The 19,268-nt window shown below is 40.5% G+C and overlaps 1 protein-coding gene across 1 annotated transcript in view; it reads left to right on the top strand.

Moving 5' to 3' along the window:
- SLC2A2 (solute carrier family 2 member 2) overlaps positions 1-18,959 on the top strand; it is a 66,990-nt gene extending 48,031 nt beyond the window's left edge. The window contains exons 7-11 of the mRNA XM_089675494.1: positions 9-196; positions 6,158-6,262; positions 10,939-11,040; positions 14,630-14,833; positions 16,424-18,959. Coding sequence (XP_089531620.1) covers positions 9-196; positions 6,158-6,262; positions 10,939-11,040; positions 14,630-14,833; positions 16,424-16,615 — 791 coding nt within the window. The 3' untranslated portion in view covers positions 16,616-18,959. The remainder of the gene's footprint in view (positions 1-8; positions 197-6,157; positions 6,263-10,938; positions 11,041-14,629; positions 14,834-16,423) is intronic.
- The last annotated feature ends 309 nt before the right edge of the window (positions 18,960-19,268 follow it).

The following is a 19,268-nucleotide window of genomic DNA, read 5'->3' as shown; positions in this document are numbered from 1 at the left end:
ATGTGCAGTTTTGAAAAAGTTTAGAGGAGATTATGACCCATCCAAAGACATCGAGGAGATGAGGAGGGAAAAGGAAGAAGTAGCCAGTGAAAAGAAAGTGTCCATTTTACAGCTATTTAAGTCTTCAAATTACAGACAGCCAATTATAGTTTCACTGGTATTGCACATATCTCAGCAGTTCTCAGGAATCAATGGGGTAAGTGCTACAATTTTTGTTAATTTTGAGAAATAATTACATTATGTCTTATAAACGCACAGCATGCTTGCCAACAAATGCAGCAAATCCACCAGTAAAATTAATTACAACCATATCCATCCAATCCTTCCTCCCAACATTTCCAAAAATGTAAGTAAGATTTTAATCAATCAATCTCAATGAACACAAGAACATTTTTCAAAATTTTTACAAAACTGAGTTTTATAGAACATTTGTTTCGCTCATTACATGAAAGTAAGGTTAATAATATAACTTAGATTACAAAATCTTCAGTTTTACCCAAAATAGTTGATGCAAAAATGAATACACCCCACAACAAAAACTACTACATCTAGTATTTTGTATGATCTCCATGATTTGTAAGGACAGCACCGAGTCTTCTAGGCATTGAATGAACAAATTGGTGACATATTGCAACATCTCTCTTTATCCATTCTTCAAGAACAACCTCTTTAGAGCCTGGATGCTGGATGGAGAGTGGTGCTCAACTTGTCTCTTCAAAATTCCCCATAGGTGTTCAGTTGGGTTCAGATCAGGAGACATACTTGGCCACTGAATCACTTTCATCCTGTTCTTCTACAGAAATGCAACAGTGGCCTTAGATGTGTGTTTTGGATCATTATCATGTTGGAAAAGTGCACGATGACCAAGAGCACAGAGTGATGGTAGCATCTTTTATTTCAATATAGAGCAGTACATCTGTGAATTCATAATACCATCAATAAAATGGAGCTCCCTGGCACCAGCAGCACTCATGCGGCCTCACGGAAGGACACTGCCACCACCATGTTTCACTGTAGGCACCATGCATTTTTCTTTGTACTCCTCACCTTTTGCGACACAATACAGTTTTGAAGCCATCCATTCAAAAAATTTTCTTGGTTTCATCACTCCAGAGTACAGAGTGTCAGTAGCCTTCTTTGTTTTCAGCATGGGCCCTGGCAAATTCTAGGTGGGCTTTTTTGTGCATGGGCTTTAGGAGAGGCTTTCTTCATGGACGACACCCATGCATGCTATTCCTCTGAGGTGTATGCCATATTGGTGTTTATTTACTAAACCTGGTTGACTCAGAATCTTGTCCACTTCTGCATAAAAACCAATCAGCTTCCAGGTTTTATTGCTGAAGCTTAACTGAACATGCTGAGGTTAGAAGCTGATTGGCTACCATGCACAGGTGCCCAAGATTCTGAGTCAACCAGTTTTAGTAAATCTCCTATATTGTGTCACGGAAAACAATCACCCCTGTTTGGCTTTCTACTACTTTAGCTAACTTCTCATCAGAAGACGCTCCTGTTGAGGTGTTAACTTCCGTGGATGGCCTGGATGTCTCTCTGAGATGGTTGCAGTTCCATCTTTGTACCACTTTTGCGACATTATTCTGACTAATAAGTAAAGCTTTGCTGATCTTCTTGTAGCCTTCACCTTTCTTGTGTAAAGAAATTGTGTTCTTTTTCAGGCCTTTGGACATTTCTTTTCCATGTGGTGCTATTGCTGACAGCATGAAATAGGAAGGGGTTTTCTTTGTTAAGTAATGCCCTTTTATAATCAGCTGGTCTGTACTCTTAGAGGATCCTGGTTAATCCCCAACAGGAGGCTTGGCAAGGGGCCAAGACAACCTTTAAGAGTAACTGAGCATGCTCAGCAAGAGAGAGAGTGGGAGCAGGGGAGTAGGAAGAGAGTTCGGGTGGAAGAGGAGGTTGTAAGGCTGAAGAGCAGGAGCCTGGGAGGGGTCCCAGATGGGAGAGGGTCTTAACTCCAGGCAGGAGGACCTGGAAAGGCTGAAAGCTTGGAACTTCACCGCCCTCCTGAGAGAGAACCACCTGTTTGGCAGAGAAGGAGTGGCCCAGCTAGAAGGCCTGGTAGCAGTCACTTACCCACCAGCAATACAGGAGAAGGACTAAGTGAGTAGACCTGCACCCCCTGAGCCAAATAGGGGAAGGAGGCACTCTAGTGGGAAACTGGATTAGCCTGCCACTCAGGACTCTTTCACCATTTTATGTAGCAGACACTGGATCCCCTGTCCAAAGATTCCTCCAGGCAGCCAGAAAAAAGGAGCGTCTGGGGTGGCACTACAGGAGACACTGGCTAGCTCTCCAAAAGAGACTGTTTGCTGTAACCACTCTTTCATAGTTCAGAAAGTTGTCCTCAGTTTTTTCAGTTCCATTGGGCATCCTGTACACCCCTTACCCCATCCAAGTTCTAAATCCCCTAATAAAATTTCAAAACAAGCTCAAGGACTGATCACTGACTCCTGAATGCAAGTCTATGTGGAAATGCTTGTTGTCTGTCGGTGCAGGACTATAGGGGGAACCCAAAACTTCAGCAACTCCTAAGGGGGTAGTGATATAAATATATACTGGGATGCGTGCCTTTACATGCACATGTACTTTAATGGAATCCCAATCTTAGTCCGTAGAGTTCAATATTGAGTTGGCCCACCCTTTGCAGCTATAGCAACTTCAACTCTTCTGGGAAGGCTGTCCACAAGGTTTAGAAGTGTGTCTATGGGAATGTTTGGCCATTGTTCCAGAAGCGCATTTGTGAGGTCAGGCACTGATGGCCGACGAGAAGGCCTGGCTCGCATTGTCTGTTCTAATTCATCCTAAAGGTGTTCTAAAGGGTTGAGGTCAGCGAAGCAGTCTGCATACCTAGGTGCTTGATTTTATACTCCTGTGGACATGGAGGTGATTGGAACACCTGAATCCAATAATTTGGAGGGTTGTCCCAATACTTTTGGCAATATAATGTGTGTGTGTGTGTATATATATATATATATATATATATATATATATATATATATATATATATTGTGACGGAGGGTAGGCAGGACAGAACACACAAAGCGGATGGCAAACACACAAAGCTTTATTAAGGCAAATGACAGTCACTCAAGTAGGAGAAATAACAAGGAGAGGGCCCAAAATACTTGTAGTCCCGCCCCAGAGCAGGGTTAAAGTCTCTAGAGCAGTTTGTAATCCAAACAGGGAGGTGGGGATTGAGTACAAGAACAGTTCAGGGAAAAACAGGGGAGCATATACTCACAGATCCGGCAGGGGTGCCTGGGTCCACGAGGAGCAAGACAGTACAACAGTGAGTACTTGCCCTGAATCCAGAGTATGATGTGTGACGTAGTCCGTGGTAATAATCCCCACAAGTACTGGGCACCTGCAGAGGGCAGCTGGCGTAGTTCCCCCCCATCCTTGGGGCTTAAAGTAGGCAGCTGAGGTGCTCTCCCCCTTCCTTGGGGATTGCAGAGTGGCAGCTTGCGGTGGTCTCCCCCTTCTCTGGGGCTTGCAGAGCGGCAGCTGCAGAGATCTCCCCTTCTCTTGGGGTTTGCAGCGCAGCTGTGGAGGGCTCCCCTTCCCTGGGGTTTCTGCAGGAGCGGCAGCAGCTTGCGGAGGCTCCCCCTTATCCTTGGGGTCTATGCAGAGTGGCCACGAGGGTCCCGCCTCAGCTGGGATCCCTCTGTGGCTTGGCAGCGGAATGGATGACCGGGAAGAGCCTGGCATCGGTCTTCTTAAACCAATGGTGGGCGGGTCATGGGTGGCGTGCCTCATCACTCGGTAACGAGGCACGCCCCCCTGGACCTGGGTCGCACTCTCATGAGCGTGGCCTTTGTCCAACGGCATCCGCAAGTGCGGGAACTCTCCATGCCCGCGCTGCAGATGCTGGGATCATGCAGCGTCAGTCTGACGCCGCGGTCCAGAACATCTCCGAAGGAGGTTCCCACCTCTCGTGGGGAGGAGATAGTGGCAGAGGTGACAGAAGCCGCACCTCTTGTCCTGCGTGGCTCAGCTTCAAAGAGCCGCAGCAGGACGAGAGGTGGAGGGGGGCCATTTGACAGGATGACAGCTGGTCACAAGTGGAGGAAATATATTAATGGAATTTGGGAACTGAAAAAGGCACTAATTGAATTGGGGACTGGAATGTACTTTAGTTGGGACGGAATTAATAAGACAAAAAGGTACTTTGATTGGGACGGAATTAATAAGGAATTAATAATTGGGACTGGCAGAGCACCTACATTGTGACATATGACATGTATATATACATACACACACACAAGGTGGTATCAAAGTGTTTCAAGACTAGTTTTGTAACACCACATAGTAATAGGGAGCACCGACCTTCATAAGTCAGTGTGCCAAAAAGACATTGTCCTGTGTACATCGGTAGCTGTGAACTGGTGCTATTCAGACCATGTGCGTTACCACATCTGCTATTTCATCACGGACAGCAAGTTAGAACAAAGAGCAAATGTGAAAATCCACGTGAAACTGAGCAAATCTGCCACAGAGACGTTTGACATGATTCAGCAAGTTTATGGCGATGCCGCTGTGAGTCGTTTGAGGTGTGTTGAATGGCATGCGTGCTTCAAGAGCGGAAGAACATTACTGGAAGACAACAAGAGATCAGGAAGACCTTCAATGAGCTCAAGCCCCAAAAATGTTGAAATGTCAAAACCATTCAGCAACTTGTGCATGATGATTCTCGGAGAACAATCCACAACATTGCTACCATTGTCGGTGTGTCATATGGAACAGTCCAGGCAATCCTCATGTGTAATTTAAACACGTGCCGTGTTGCTCCCATGTTTGTCCCCAAGCTGCAATGATCTCACTTCTTCACCCACCCTACTTGCGAGATTTGGCTCATGTGGATTTGCCCTCTTCCGGAAGAAGATCCGTTTTGACAATATTGAGGAGATTCAGCGCAAATAGCAGAAGGTTCTTGACATGCTTCGAAAAGTAGAGCTAAAAGACACATTCCAGAGTGGCGGGAGTGCTGTATTGCTATACAAGGGGATTATTTTCAAGGTGATAGTGTGTAAGCATAGAAAAATAATGTATTTTCTTTTAAACAGAGCTAGTATTGAAACTTTTTGATACCACCTCGTATATTTTCTTCAATGGGGGGCTAGCACTCTTGCCTTGTAATGCTGGAGAGTGATTCATTCATTCCTATTTGCATGGAGAATTGTATACCCTCCATGTGTGTGGGTCTTCAGACAGTTTTTTCATACTAATATCTTTTCTGGCTTCAGACCAAATTTTTCCTTCACTATACTTGTGTATGACTGTGACAGGGACATTATCATGTACGATCCTCTGGGGTAGGGACTAAACTGAGACCTCCTTCACATGGTCATGTAGGGCATTACACCTCCAAAAATTAGCGTATTTGTGCAGCAGGTAGCACAAGTGGATGACATCAACAATGGAAAGTAAGTTTCCATGTAATTGCCCATCAAGTGGTAAATGTGGTTGATTAGATGAGCTGCCTTGGACACAGAGAGCTTGAGTCTAGGAACACTCATCTGTCTCGAACTGCATGTAACCACTTGAAGCAGGATCACATGCAAACAGCCCCAACTGTCTGTTTGCCTGTCAATGATCTGCTGATCATAAATACTTTTTGCTACCTGCTGCACAAATACACTCATTCTTTGGTCTTTGTGATTTTCACCAAACATTTAGTGGGTGTTAATAAATCACTGTGATTTAAACACATGCACCAGAAGGATTCACCTACAGTGAATGCTTTGTGAATGTCAGATTGCTTTATTAATCTGCCCATAAATATGTTATTTACATTGGACTGTGAGCCTATTAGTTTCAGCCCAGTAGTCTGATATCCTATGCGTTATATGTCTGGTAAAACCTTTGGTCAGAACTGTTCAGTTTTTCCATATTTGCATCTTGGAGTCTTCTACCTAGCATTAGGCTGAGAATGCAATACACACAATGTCACAATCTGCCTGTGCATATTTTGTTTAGTTCATAGCTGACAGTATGTTATCTGGTTGTAACTAGTCAGCAATAACATCAAAAGAAGCTTCCTTTTGTACAAAGGGAACAAGGTCAAAGTGATATAGTAAGAGTTTTTTTTTTCATCCAAACCTTCTATACAGCAATTTTTAATTTGTATTTTGTTTAACAGATTTTCTACTATTCTACAAGCATCTTTACTAAAGCAGGAATTAGCCAGCCAGTATATGCCACCATTGGAGTAGGTGCAGTCAACACAGTTGCCACTATTGCTTCAGTAAGTTATCAGGCTTGGTAACTATACCACTCTGAAAAATTAAACATATGTATGCACATAAAGTACTCATAAATGTTGTCATTACAGTTGAAGGAAGGCTACACTGAGAGGGGTAGAGGACATTTTTTCTATGAAATATCTTTATTTCTGTAGGCTGGCTACATGCCTTTGCATTTTGAGAAGGCCCACATTACTGCACTGCGTAGTATCACAGCTTGCACACAATAGTATGTTGCTGTACCATTTGTTCTGAATGGCACCCCAATGCACTAAGGCAATGTACCTGGACTGCAGCACACCACAATACATGGTAATGCAGTACTGTGCATTATGATGTGCTATACCGAAAAAAAAAAGGGCAGGTTTAGTTTTTGGTGTGCCGGATGACAAAATTCAACATGTGTGGAATAATGTGAGTGTGGTAGGGGCCCTTAAGCATAAAGAACTGAACCATGCCAATTATTCTCATACTGTATATCCTTGCCATCTATGCATTTATGGTTTATTTTGCCTCTCACCGCTGCATACTTGTCCAGCACATTACCAAATAAGGGACAGATATTTGAGAGAACCTAGCACCCACTAACTACATCATAGATGGGGCATATATAGTGACGATCAAGATTCCCTGGAATAATCCCAGCATATATGATCACCACTGCATCAAAGGTGTGGAAGGCATATAAATAGAATGATGACATGCCCTGCATAATGACAGCATAATTACATGTCCACCACTAGATTATTGGTGGGGCAGATAGAGTGATCAAGTACCCAGAATAATGACAGCATGCATGGCCACAGCTACATTAGATATCGAGTGATAAAATATCCTGCATAATAATGACATACATGGCTATAACTACAACAGATAAATTGTTAAAATACCCTGCATAATAATGGCATACATGGCCACCACTGCATCATAAGTGGGGCAGATAAAGGTGGGATCCCCCTGCATAATTCCAGTGTAGATGGCTACCCCTACATCATAAGTGCAGCACATTCAGTGAAGATCCCCCGGCATAATCTCAGCATTTATGGTCATCAATGTATCACTGGTATGAAGAGGATACTTTGTGCATTAACCCAGAATATATGATCACTAATGTATGATAGGTAGGGCAGATGAAGCAACAAAATACCCTACATCTCAGTATACATGATCACCATCATAAAAAGGGCAGATACAGGAAGAGTCCTTTGTGCATAATCCCAGAATATAAATAGACACCACTGCATCACAAGTGGAATAGATGAGGATCATTCCTGCAATAGCCATTCATATGGGGACTAGGTAGAGTGAGGGTCCCCCCTGCAGTGCTGTAGGCTTCTGAACAGATCCGTAAATTCTTGATGACATAACTATGCTGAATACATAGTAAACCATCAAATTATTCACTAAGCTGTAAATAGCCCTTATTTAGAATGCTTTGTACAGCAATCACTTGACAAGCAGTGTACATAAAGAGCATGTCCAGACAACAGCTGAGAACAGGTTAAAGTATTACTGAATATTTCACAACAGAGATCTTTTGCAATATTACCCAAGGTAATGGTTGCAAATTCAGACATATTGTGGCACTGAGGCGGACACAGCTGTCCAGCATGTTGATTAATCTGGGTTAGAGAGTTGAGCGGAGTCTCAGGTACATTGCTGACTAGAAGTTTACCTGGCAGAGCAGTGCATTCTGTTTCTTTCTATCTTGTAAGCATTTTATTTTATCTGAGCTTACAAGGTCAAGCGCAAATCAAATGCTGACATCCACGAAATTGGCAAAGCAAGCTGAGCAGTCTGTTATTTATTACCACAAAGGCTAGATAATGGTTAATCCTAGAAACAGAAAAAGAAGATACAATGTAAAATGTAAATCTCCTTTCATTCTAAAAATAGAGTACGGTAATTCATTTCATTAGATACTCTCACTGATCCTAATAATAAAATACAATAAAACCCACAGCAGGAATTCAAATATATATCAATACCATTCAACCAATAAAAATGCATGAAAAATATATCATTTTTTTTAGCTATAAAGACAATTCAAACTTAAGACACTTAATGGGTTATGTAAAAAAAAAATTGGGCTCTGCCATAGGGGATGTAAACTAATGCAAGCATAAAAGAAATACCATACAGCTGGGAGAAGGTCTTTTTATGCAGCTTCAAGGGAAACAATGAAAATAGTCCTTTAAAACACTCTTCTGGTTGATTACCTTAAAATCATGTGGTGTTGAGAGACAGTACAATTTTACAGACAGTCTCAGCAACAACATACACTAGCAAAAATATTTGGCTGTGGAATTGATTTTTTTTCTTTTACAAGTGACTGCAAAGCAGAGTCACTCCACTCAGATCTGACTCATTTTAATTTGAGAAAATACTTTTTCAGGTAGTTTTAACAGGAATAAAACAGACCCACTTTGACCAGCAAAGCTGGTGTAAAATTGTCCTGCCCCTAATCAGCAGTGTAAAATTGGCCAGCAACAGGACTTTTTAATGTACTAGAGAAAAAGAGTACAAGCAGGGTTATACTACAAGAGTTAGGAAACCACAGATGACACAGCAGACCATTTTAAAATGCAAGGCTAGGCCCAAATGTACTAGAGACTAACAGTGTGGGGCTTTTACTACTTTAACCGCTTGCCAACCGCACTATATCCGAAAGACTGCTACAGCATAGTTGTCCAGTTCTGGGAGGGCGTCCATGGATGTCCTCCCAGAACGCGCCCCCAGCTGTGGTCACCTGGCACTGTCTGTGATTGCTGTATCCTGCGGACACAACTGATCACATGACAAGGTAATCAGGTATCAGTGCAGCCTCATCAACGCCTCATCAACGCATATCAGTGAAGAAGAAAAATTACTTGTTTGCAAAAGTTTATAATAGGAACAAAGAAAGCCTTTTTTTTTTTTTGCTCTTTTTTGTTTATAGCGCAACTATGAGTTGCACGATTTCAAAGTCGGGCTTGATGTGAACGGGGTGTAAGTCACATGTCCTTTAAAAACGCTCAGAAAGCATGGCAAAAACGCCTATGCATTTTTGTGGCGGATCAGTGTGAAAATAGTCGCTCTGGCGTTAACAGGGTATATAGAAAACATTTGTACACTAGTGGTGAAAGTGTAGACCATGGTGTGAATTGCAAATGGGCTGTTTACTTTGCATGTGAATGAAGTGACCCTCTGCTGACATTTATCATGCAATATAAAATACCGTTTTTTTTCCTTTCATATGATTGGTACTGCAAATTGACTTTTTCCCACATTCACTAAACTAAGGAAAAGTTCCCTTGCAAAGTAAACAGCATATTTCCTTTCAATAAATCAACCCTTATGTGCCCCCCTTTTAAAGTGGAGAGACTGGCTTATCAAAAAGCCCCCTAATTGGCCCTTCTAAGTCTGCTGATCATCATCAAAGACAATACAGTGCATAATGTTTAAAAAAAATTTGTCCAGATGCATTTGCACAAAAATTTGCAGGGCCCACAAATCCCAACACCACAGTATTTGCCTTGAAGCTATGGTAGCCACAAACCCATACCTCATTGCTAATCATAAACCATAAAATGTTTTTAGCTGGGCCCACAAATCCCAACACCACAGGATTTGCCTTGAAGCTATGGTAGCCACAAACCCATACCTCATTGCTAATCATAAAACATAAAATGTTTTTTAAAATAATAATTTCAAGGCAAAAATGTTTTTTCTAGTTTTGGACACCATTGGGAAGAATTAGAACTCCTGCCTGGTTTTATTTTCTATATGGGCCTCTGTAGAAGAGAAATTGAGGGAGAATATGCAACAAGGACACTACAATACTAAAAAAAAACCTATATTTTTTTCTATGTTGCTGATGGAGAGTTCCTTTCAACAGGACAGAAAGTAAAATTAAATCTTTCTACTAGAGCCTTAAAGAGCAGCAAAAACCAACAGGGGTTCCCACCAGGGGTGGACTGACAACTCATGGGGCCCCTGAGCAATAGGGGATCATGGGGCCCCTGTGTCCTCATCCACACTCAAACAATACCCAAAAAAAGCCTATGAAAGGTACTGGGGCATGTCGTGGGGCCCCCTAATGAACCTGGGCCCTCGGGCAGTGCCCGAGTACCCGAATGATTAGTCCGCTCCGGATTCCCACCCTTTATCACTCAAAAACTAAGACATATACTTTAACATTTGATGACAGGTTTAGCATTGAGATGCTGTCAAATAGACTGTCATTGTAATAGGCTTTAGTTCAACTTTAAATGGACATTGTAAGCCACCAACTGTAAGTCATCCCTGTTTTAATAGTATTTATTTCTTATATACAAAATATATAGTTTTAGTTTCCTATCATATAAAACTGTCAAAGGGTGGGAGCAGCATGTCAAAGACTAATGATACCGGATCTAATAATTAATAGCTAGGTGGGATCAGAAGTACGTAATCAGAGCTGGGTTTTCATTTAGGTAGGTTTTGGCTCATGCCTATAGGCATTACTACAAGAAGGGCATTTCAGTTCTGTTTGCTCCAGAATTTGACGTAAGACCCCTAACTTGTCCCCTGGAGTTCTGAATTTCATACAACATCATTCAGTGGTGTTTTTTTGTTTAATTTTTATTCTGCTTAAACCTATAAAGTTGCTTAAATAAACTACTATTTGCTACTCACAACCAATTTTCTTATGCTACAGCTGTTTCTTGTTGAGAAAGCTGGAAGAAGATCTCTTTATATTATTGGCTTAGCAGGCATGTGCATTTGTGCGATCATTATGACTATTGCTCTAGCCCTACTGGTAAGTCTGGTATAAATTACATACATATTTCATACAATGGTACTGTGTAAATTAATGGCTATGCTTTTTACAAATATTACATTTAATATTAATATAATATCAAATATTACATTTAATATTATTATATAATCCCTTGACTGCTTTTGATTTAATACCAAATTCCAAGAGGTGCAGAAAAGTAAAAACACAGTAAGGATATCTTCAAACGGCCGTAAAAAATGTATTGATGTTTTTCTGTATCTGTTCCTGCTGAAATTATACTTTAGATCTTTAGCTACTTAGCTTTAGCTTTTACACACATGTCCTAAGACGCACATTTTTGGATTTTGCGTTATGCGTTTGAACGTAGTGCATGTTTACACAACTTTGAATGTCTGCATTGAAAACAATGCCGCTTATTTAAATTAATAAACAATTCTTGTGAATGCTTTTTTCTTTTTGGCTGAATGAATGTAGCCTCTCCACATAGGGACCAGAAGCAGAAAATTTCCAGTAAAAGTAGAAATTTCCTTTAATGTCAACCATTAATGCTAACAGTATTACTTTACAAGTCAATAGGAAACTTTAAAAAGTTGGGATTTTTTTAGGTTCTGATACCTTCTTTCAGAGCAATAACAACCATTATTTATAAAACGAACAGCTTTTATTGTACAAATAGTTTAAAAATGAGTGTAATATTAAATATTCCCAAAAGGTAAGATCAAAAAGTACTGAGACAACAGAATCACATTTTTGTCCTCAATATCACAAACCCCATAATGCATTTCCTCTCCCACATGATATCATATATTGCTTGTCACAATGTGCCAGTTTATGAAAGTTAGGATGTGTAAGGTCTCGATGTGTTTCGCATTTTAGCTTCTTCAGGGGTTCAGGGGGTACAGTTGTGATTTGCTGCTAAAAGTGCAAAAAGCCAAAATAACATGATGTATTTAGATTGTAAGCTCCACAAGCAGGGCCCTTCAATTCCTTCAATCGACCTGTAAATACTGTACAATAATAATATAATAACGTACACTTTCAGAAATACAAGCACTTTAGTGTGTATATACTGTGTGTATATATATATATATATATATATATATATATATATATATATATATATATATATATATCAGTACACTTACATGTTCAGAAAAAGAAAACAAAAATGATGAAATGATGTATCATATTGAGGGTATACTCTCACGGATGTATCAGCAGGTGCAAACATGGGCAAAAAGATGGTACCATAATGGAGAGGGCAATCAGGAACCAGCCCACAGCCCCAAAGGTCGCACACAGGGGAAGGAGGGTGGCCTGAAGAAGACTGTATTAATCTATAAAAGATATCAAAGCATCATCAAAAACTCTAGACACTACATATATGTCCCATGCACCATAACATTCGTACTTGTACTAATACCTTTAAAGCTGTAAGGCGGTCTAAGGATCTTTCAAAAATTGGCAACGAAAAATCTAAATAGAAAGATATACTGTATGTGTACATATGTGTACATAAGAAGAGGGCTGCCAACGAATGTAGCACAGTGGCTATCTCAAAAGATCGTGAACATACTTGCCCCCAATACAACCATTTGAGCCCCTCAGACTCAAACAAAATATGTACCTCTCCATCCATGATAAATGCCAGCACTTTCAGGAGTGTCTATTCTGAACATAGAATTAAGGGCTATATATAGGAGGGAGTTGTGAGAGAAACCCACCCACCCTATGTGGCCGTCCCTGGCATCCCACTGCCAAAAATGGATGGCCATGGCGACGCTGAGGCGGTCCTCCAGCCACGCATGCACAGTAACACAGTACCATAGTTACTGGCCAGCTAACTGCACACGCCCAGCAAGTGGGGGGACCACGGCGAGCCACCACCCTGTCAATCCAAAACCCAGAAATGGGCAGGTGTACATCTCTGGACCACATCTGAGAAGGGATAGTAGGGAGGAGGCAATAAACACCGCCCCGTCCTAACACGAGATCACCCCATACAAACATCAAAACACACGCCATATTGTGGCCAAAAAACAGATTGTAATTAATGAGCACAATATATCTGTTCCCATTGAATCCTGTGGCATAATTTATGACCCTATATAGCTGGACCAGAAACATAATTAACCACAGCATATTACCAGGCATATATTATAATTACCATGGAATAAAGCTGTTCAGGTGTAACACAAAACTGACACCTTAATATGACACGCATCAATATTTATGGCACATATTTTTAAACATAGTCTTAGTAAATGGGTAATAAAATATCAGGTCCAAAAAGGTTCATAGTCATTAATTTGTATGAGGTGAGAACTCCCCCCATAAGAGAAAAATTAGTACAATATCTAAGTAGACATTTACAAGTAGCTCAAACTGGGAACAGGCTTAATTCCTGAATAGCCATTATATTTACAAGAAGGGTTTCAAACGTATATTTTCATTGATACCAGGTGGTTTCGTGGCTTCCAACTGAAAAATCCATTTGGTCTCCAGTTGGAAGAGTCCTTTGTCAACACCCCCCCCTCTTGGGGAGCAACTTACATGTTCTAAAGCAAAAAATCGAATTACATCAGAATTAAAGCTATGATACAGGCCAAAAAGCAGGCATATGGAGAACGCCGTTTTTCCATTTTGTATTAAGTATATGTGATCCCCAATGTGTTTCCAAAGGGATCTTTTTGTTTTACCTACATAGAATGCTTTTTAAGAGCACTCCATGTAGTATACTACCCCTACTGTTTGACAGTCAATAGCATATTTGGGGGTCCAAAAACTCCTACTGGGTAAAGAAACAGTGCCCCCACATGTATCCAGTTACAAAAATTACCCTTCCACATGTATAGGTGCCCCTCCGTTGATGCCTGGGGGGGACAGAGTACTGGGCAATCTGAAAGTGGCTATGTGATCTCGTAGCGACTTGGCCTATCTATATGTGATTTGGAGATATGTTCCACATATTTAGCAACCACTGGATCATCTCTCAGAAGATGTAAGTGTTTGTGTAGGACCTTTGTCATCCGTCCCCATTGGGACTGTCACATCTTCCATAATCCTCAAAAGACCTCTAGGAATCTTGTATGTAAGAGGGTAGTGATACTACAAAAAGTCTCAAATAATTATCTGCCAAATGACTGGCATTCAACGAGATGCAACCTATACCAGACACTATTGGTCGTCCTGGGGGTCTATCTAGTTTTTTATGCACCTTCGACAAGGAATAGAATGTTGGGGTAATAGGATGTTGAACACATAAAAAATCATATGTGTTCTTATGATACAGTAAATGCGTGCTTTGACCAGGATATGTTTGAACTCATCTTGGAAGGCCATAGCTCTACTCTCCGGAATGCGTTTGTACCATGCTGGATTTTGCAATATATCCATACACATTTCGACATATTTAGGTCGATCCATCAGTACTACATTCCACCCCTTAACCGAAAGTTTAATAACAATATTGGGCTACTTTTTAAACTAATCAAAGCCTGTTGTTGAGAAGGAGTGAGACTGACTTTAGAAAGTGACTCATCTAGAAGATATTGATATATTCAGTATTACTTTACAAATTAAATGTATTTCTGTTTTTTCTTTATAGTCTAGTCATGCTGGAATGAGCTATCTGTGTATGGTTGCCATCTTCCTGTTTGTGGTCTTCTTTGAAGTTGGACCTGGTCCCATCCCTTGGTTCATTGTTGCCGAACTATTCAGCCAGGGTCCCCGGCCTGCAGCCATGGCTGTGTCTGGGTTCTGCAACTGGAGCTGTAATTTCATAATTGGAATGTGCTTCCAGTACATTGCTGTGAGTATGAATTTCAGACAAAGAGAAGTATCATATATTTATTTAGCTCTGTGTAGCTCTGCATTCTAATTTTAATTGGACCTTGAAAGTGATATTTTCCTTCAAATAGTCTACTTCATGAAAAGTCTATTCATGAAGCAGTAAAGTTCAGTATAGTACATTGTTTTTTGATGGGCATGGTGTGGGTGGATTTAGTCCTTCATGCTCTCCTTAAAAGATTTCCATGGCCCCAGAATACACGTTCATTTTATAAAATAAACATTGCAATATCAATAAAAACAGTACTTACTTTTGACAATTCATTATAAGCTTAATTAAAAGAGTATCTAATTTTTATGAGTGCTGCCTGTCTGCTGGCATTTCTTTCCACAACTTCCTGGATTCCCTGCATACTTTGCAACTTCTTCTCTGGTTGCTTTCTACATCTAAGGTGTAGGCCATTCTGAAGCCTGTCTGAACCTTACCACTGAAATTATAAAAGACTGTGGCATGCATGGGTCAATACAGTTTGGAGCAAATGTAAAAATTTCAGCCAGAAGCTGTGCAATGGAAAACCTCTTTTAGAAAAGGATCTGCTGTGCTCATGATGAAAGGGGAGTGGTATAAAAGTACTTCTTTTTTTCTTTAAAGGAATAGTTCACCTTTACCAAAAAGTGCCTATGCATGTAAGCTGTGTAGCTTTGGCCAAAGTTGGATAATATTCTTGGTATACAGTAGGTGTAGGCCATTGGCCATTTACAAAATCTTGACTATTGCTACAAACTGTATTGACCCATGCATGCCACCGTCTCTTCTTACTTCAGTGGTAAGGCCATCCAAATTTACAGGTTCCCCATTGATTTAAAAAGAGGCTACAGCATGCATATGCCAGTATAAATAAGGGTGTATCTGAGGATTTCAGCCACAGGCTGTGTAGAGCAAGGCTGGCCACATGATCTGCAGACATCAGTGTTGAAGCTGTGCTTGTGATAATGAGGGGGATGTGTAATAGTCATTGTCTGCCCCCTTTCCCCTATTTTCTCCTATTATAAGCCTAGATAATATTTTTAAATTTCTCCTTCACTGAGGACAGCTTGTGGTGGGTAGCTAATTTTTAAACATCTTTCCCACTCAGATATTCAGGAAATATTTCCCAACTGGTGTGACTGCATAATGTTGCCATCTGAATCCGAAGCAAGCATTGGACACACAAAATTTCTATACAAATTTGAATATATCCACAACATTCAGGAGTGAGAGATATGCAGATAAACAAAGAGCTACCATTTTTACATCAGAAGTTGCTTTGGCTGCCTTTTTTTTAAAATCATGGTCATCAGTGATGGAGGGCAAGGCAGGGCAATGCTCATAACACTTTATATGGAAAGCAGCTACTCCAGTGCTAGCACTGAAAATCTAGTGTCACTACTAGCAACTGTTTATAAAGCAATATATTTAAAAAATGTTCATGCTGTAAACTATTAAATAATTAAAAATTGGACTTTCGTACTCTTTAAAAGATCAGTGTTTTTTTAGCTTTAATTTGTATATCTATATGCAACAGCTGACAAAATTTATTTTTTTAACAAGTTGTTTTGCTTTCCTTTTTAGGACGCCTGTGGGCCCTATGTGTTTATTATATTTGCAGTACTCCTATTGGGTTTCACCATTTTTACATACTTCAAAGTTCCAGAAACAAAAGGGAAGTCCTTTGAAGAAATATCTGCTGAGTTCCGCAAGAAAAAACACGGAGGAAAGAAATCCACAGAGATGGAGTACCTGGGAACAAGTTCAGATGCTTGAACTAATAAGATGTATAAATGGGACGTGGACATCAATTACATTTCACAGACTGCTATATGTCAAACAGGGTAAACAATGGGCAAATTGTTTTTTATTTTTAAGATACTTATTTTTGTAACACTGAACCTCTTTTAGTAAAACATAGACATTTGTGTTTTATGTATATGATGTTATAAAGTTTTAACAGAAATGTGTTCATAAAATGGGTGAAGCTCCATTCACAAAATTATGATATAAATTCAAGGGTCAACACATTTTCCATTGTGATCCTTGTACAGAACCATATATGCTTCCTAGACATCATAACCCATTACAGGCAAAGTGGTAAGCATGATATACACTATATTGCTAAAAGTGTTGGGACACCCAACCAAATCATGGGTTTTAGGTGTTCCAATCACCTCCATGAACACAGGTGTATAAAATCAAGTACCTAGGCATGCAGACTGCTTCTACAAACATTTGTGAAAGAATGGGTTGCTCTCAGGAGCTCAGTGAATTCAAGATTGGTACTATGATTGTTTGCCACCTGTGCAATAAGTCCATCCGTGAAATTTCCTTGCTACAGTCAACTGTTAGTGGTATTATAACAAAGTGGAAGCAACTGGAAACAACAGCAACTCAGCCACGAAGTGGTAGGCCACATAAAATTAAAGAGCGGGGTCAGTGCATGCTGAAGTGCACAGTGTGCAGAAATCAATAGCTCCAAAAGACCTCCAAACTTCAAGTGGCCTTCAGATTAGCACAACAATGGTGCCTAGCGAGCTTCATGGAATGGGTTTCCATGGCCGAGCAGCTGCATCCAAGCCTTACATCACCAAGTGCAATGCAAAGTGTCAGAGCCAGTGGTGTAAATCACGCAAGGGAGATGTGTTCCCTGGAGTGACGAATTCTGTTTCTCTGTCTGGCAATCTGATGAACTTGTCTGGGTTTGGTGGTTTCCAGGAGAACAGTACTTGCCTGACTGCATTGTACCAAGTGTAAAGCTTGGTGGAGGGGGAATTATGGTATGGGATTGTTTTTCAGGGGTTGGGCTTTGCCCCTTAGTTCCAGTGAAGGGAACGCTTAAGGCGTCAGCATAACTAGACATGGATAGTTTTATGCTCCCAACTTTGTGGGAATAGTTTGGGGATGGCCCCTTCCTGTTCCAACATTACTGCGCACCAGTGCACAAAGTAAGGTCCATAAAGACATGGATGATTGAGTTTGGGGTGTAGGAACTTGACTGGCCTGCACAGAGACCTGACCTCAACCCAATAGAAAACCCTTGGGATGAATTAGAGTGGAGACTGCGAGCCAGGCCTTCTCATCTGACATCAGTGCCTGACCTCACAAATGCGCCTCTGGAAAAATAGTCAAACATTCCCATAGACACACTGCTAAACCTTGTGGACATCCTTCTCAGAAGAGTTGAAGCTGTTATAGCTGCATAGGGTGGGCCAACTCCATATTGAACCATACAGACTAAGACTGGGATGTCATTAAAGTTTATGTGCATGTAAAGACTGTGTCCCAATACTTTTGGCAAAATAGTGTATGTACATAAGTAAGTACACTACAGAAAGTGCACACTGGTGTGAACATCACCACTGACTGTATTATGTTATATTTCCTGTGTACTTTGCTGTGTTTTAAAAGGCACAGCACAGTGCACTGGTGTAACGAAAGCCTTCAGGGTGCAGGCTGATGGTGAGTCACAAATATATCACATTGTATGGTTATGTTTTGTTATTATTATGTTTAAAATAATTTATATTTAATGTACACAAAAAGTAAAACTATGAATTTAAAGGGCATACATTTACCATATGAAGCTATGTGGGTGCACATAGAGGATTGGCGTTTTGTGAAACACATCAACCTAGCAGGTGTGACCACCGAACAGCTTAATTTAGTGAAACAATGGCAAACTGGTTTCTGTATGGTTATTTTGTGTGACTACACATTATTGGTGTTTGCACTATTCTATCAAAAATGGTCTTTGTGATTGCAGTGGATTTTCTATTCTTATAACAGGAAAAAAAACTCAGAGCTCCAATCATCAATGAGTTTCACATTGAGATTAAAGTAAGGAAAAACATGGAGGCTGCCATTTCTGATTTCTCATTATGACAATGCCAATTGCCTGGCTTTCGTACTGACTCTACTGTGTCAGGACATTTAGTAATTTACTGTACCTGGAATAAGTGTGCAGATAAGGATGCTTCACTTTTCTCTGACTTTCCTAATCTGTATACTTTTTGAGTAAATTTGATGCTACTTTATATTTAATAGAAAGCATTTTTTATCCAATTTTTTTCTTTTATCCCTTGTTTTACAAATAAACTTTAAATATGACAAAGTATTGCCAGAGCACTATGGTTTGCTAAAGAGAGCACCGCAGACGTACCTCCCTTTTAGGCTATTCCATTGTAATTGAAAGTTCATCCTGAACCATCTGACAAGGGATGAGTCATCGCGTTATCAATAATTGTTTGTAAATTTCAACTTGAGCTAAGCTTTGTATACACACTTTTTACAACATTGTTTTAAACAGGAACTTAAAGCGGAGCTCCACCCAAAAAGTGAAGTTCCACTTTAATGCCTTGTCCCCCACTCCCCATTAAGGATTGGCACCTTTGGGGAGCGGGTACCCGAATATGACAGGTACCCC

Source organism: Staurois parvus, unplaced genomic scaffold (genome assembly GCF_062004578.1).
Source record: "Staurois parvus isolate SC_StPar_1 unplaced genomic scaffold, SC_StPar_1.0 ptg000155l, whole genome shotgun sequence".
In the NCBI taxonomy this organism is placed as follows: Eukaryota; Metazoa; Chordata; class Amphibia; order Anura; family Ranidae; genus Staurois; species Staurois parvus.
The sequence above is the reverse complement of the archived record's forward strand: the minus strand, read 5'-3'. Positions and strand labels throughout refer to the sequence as shown.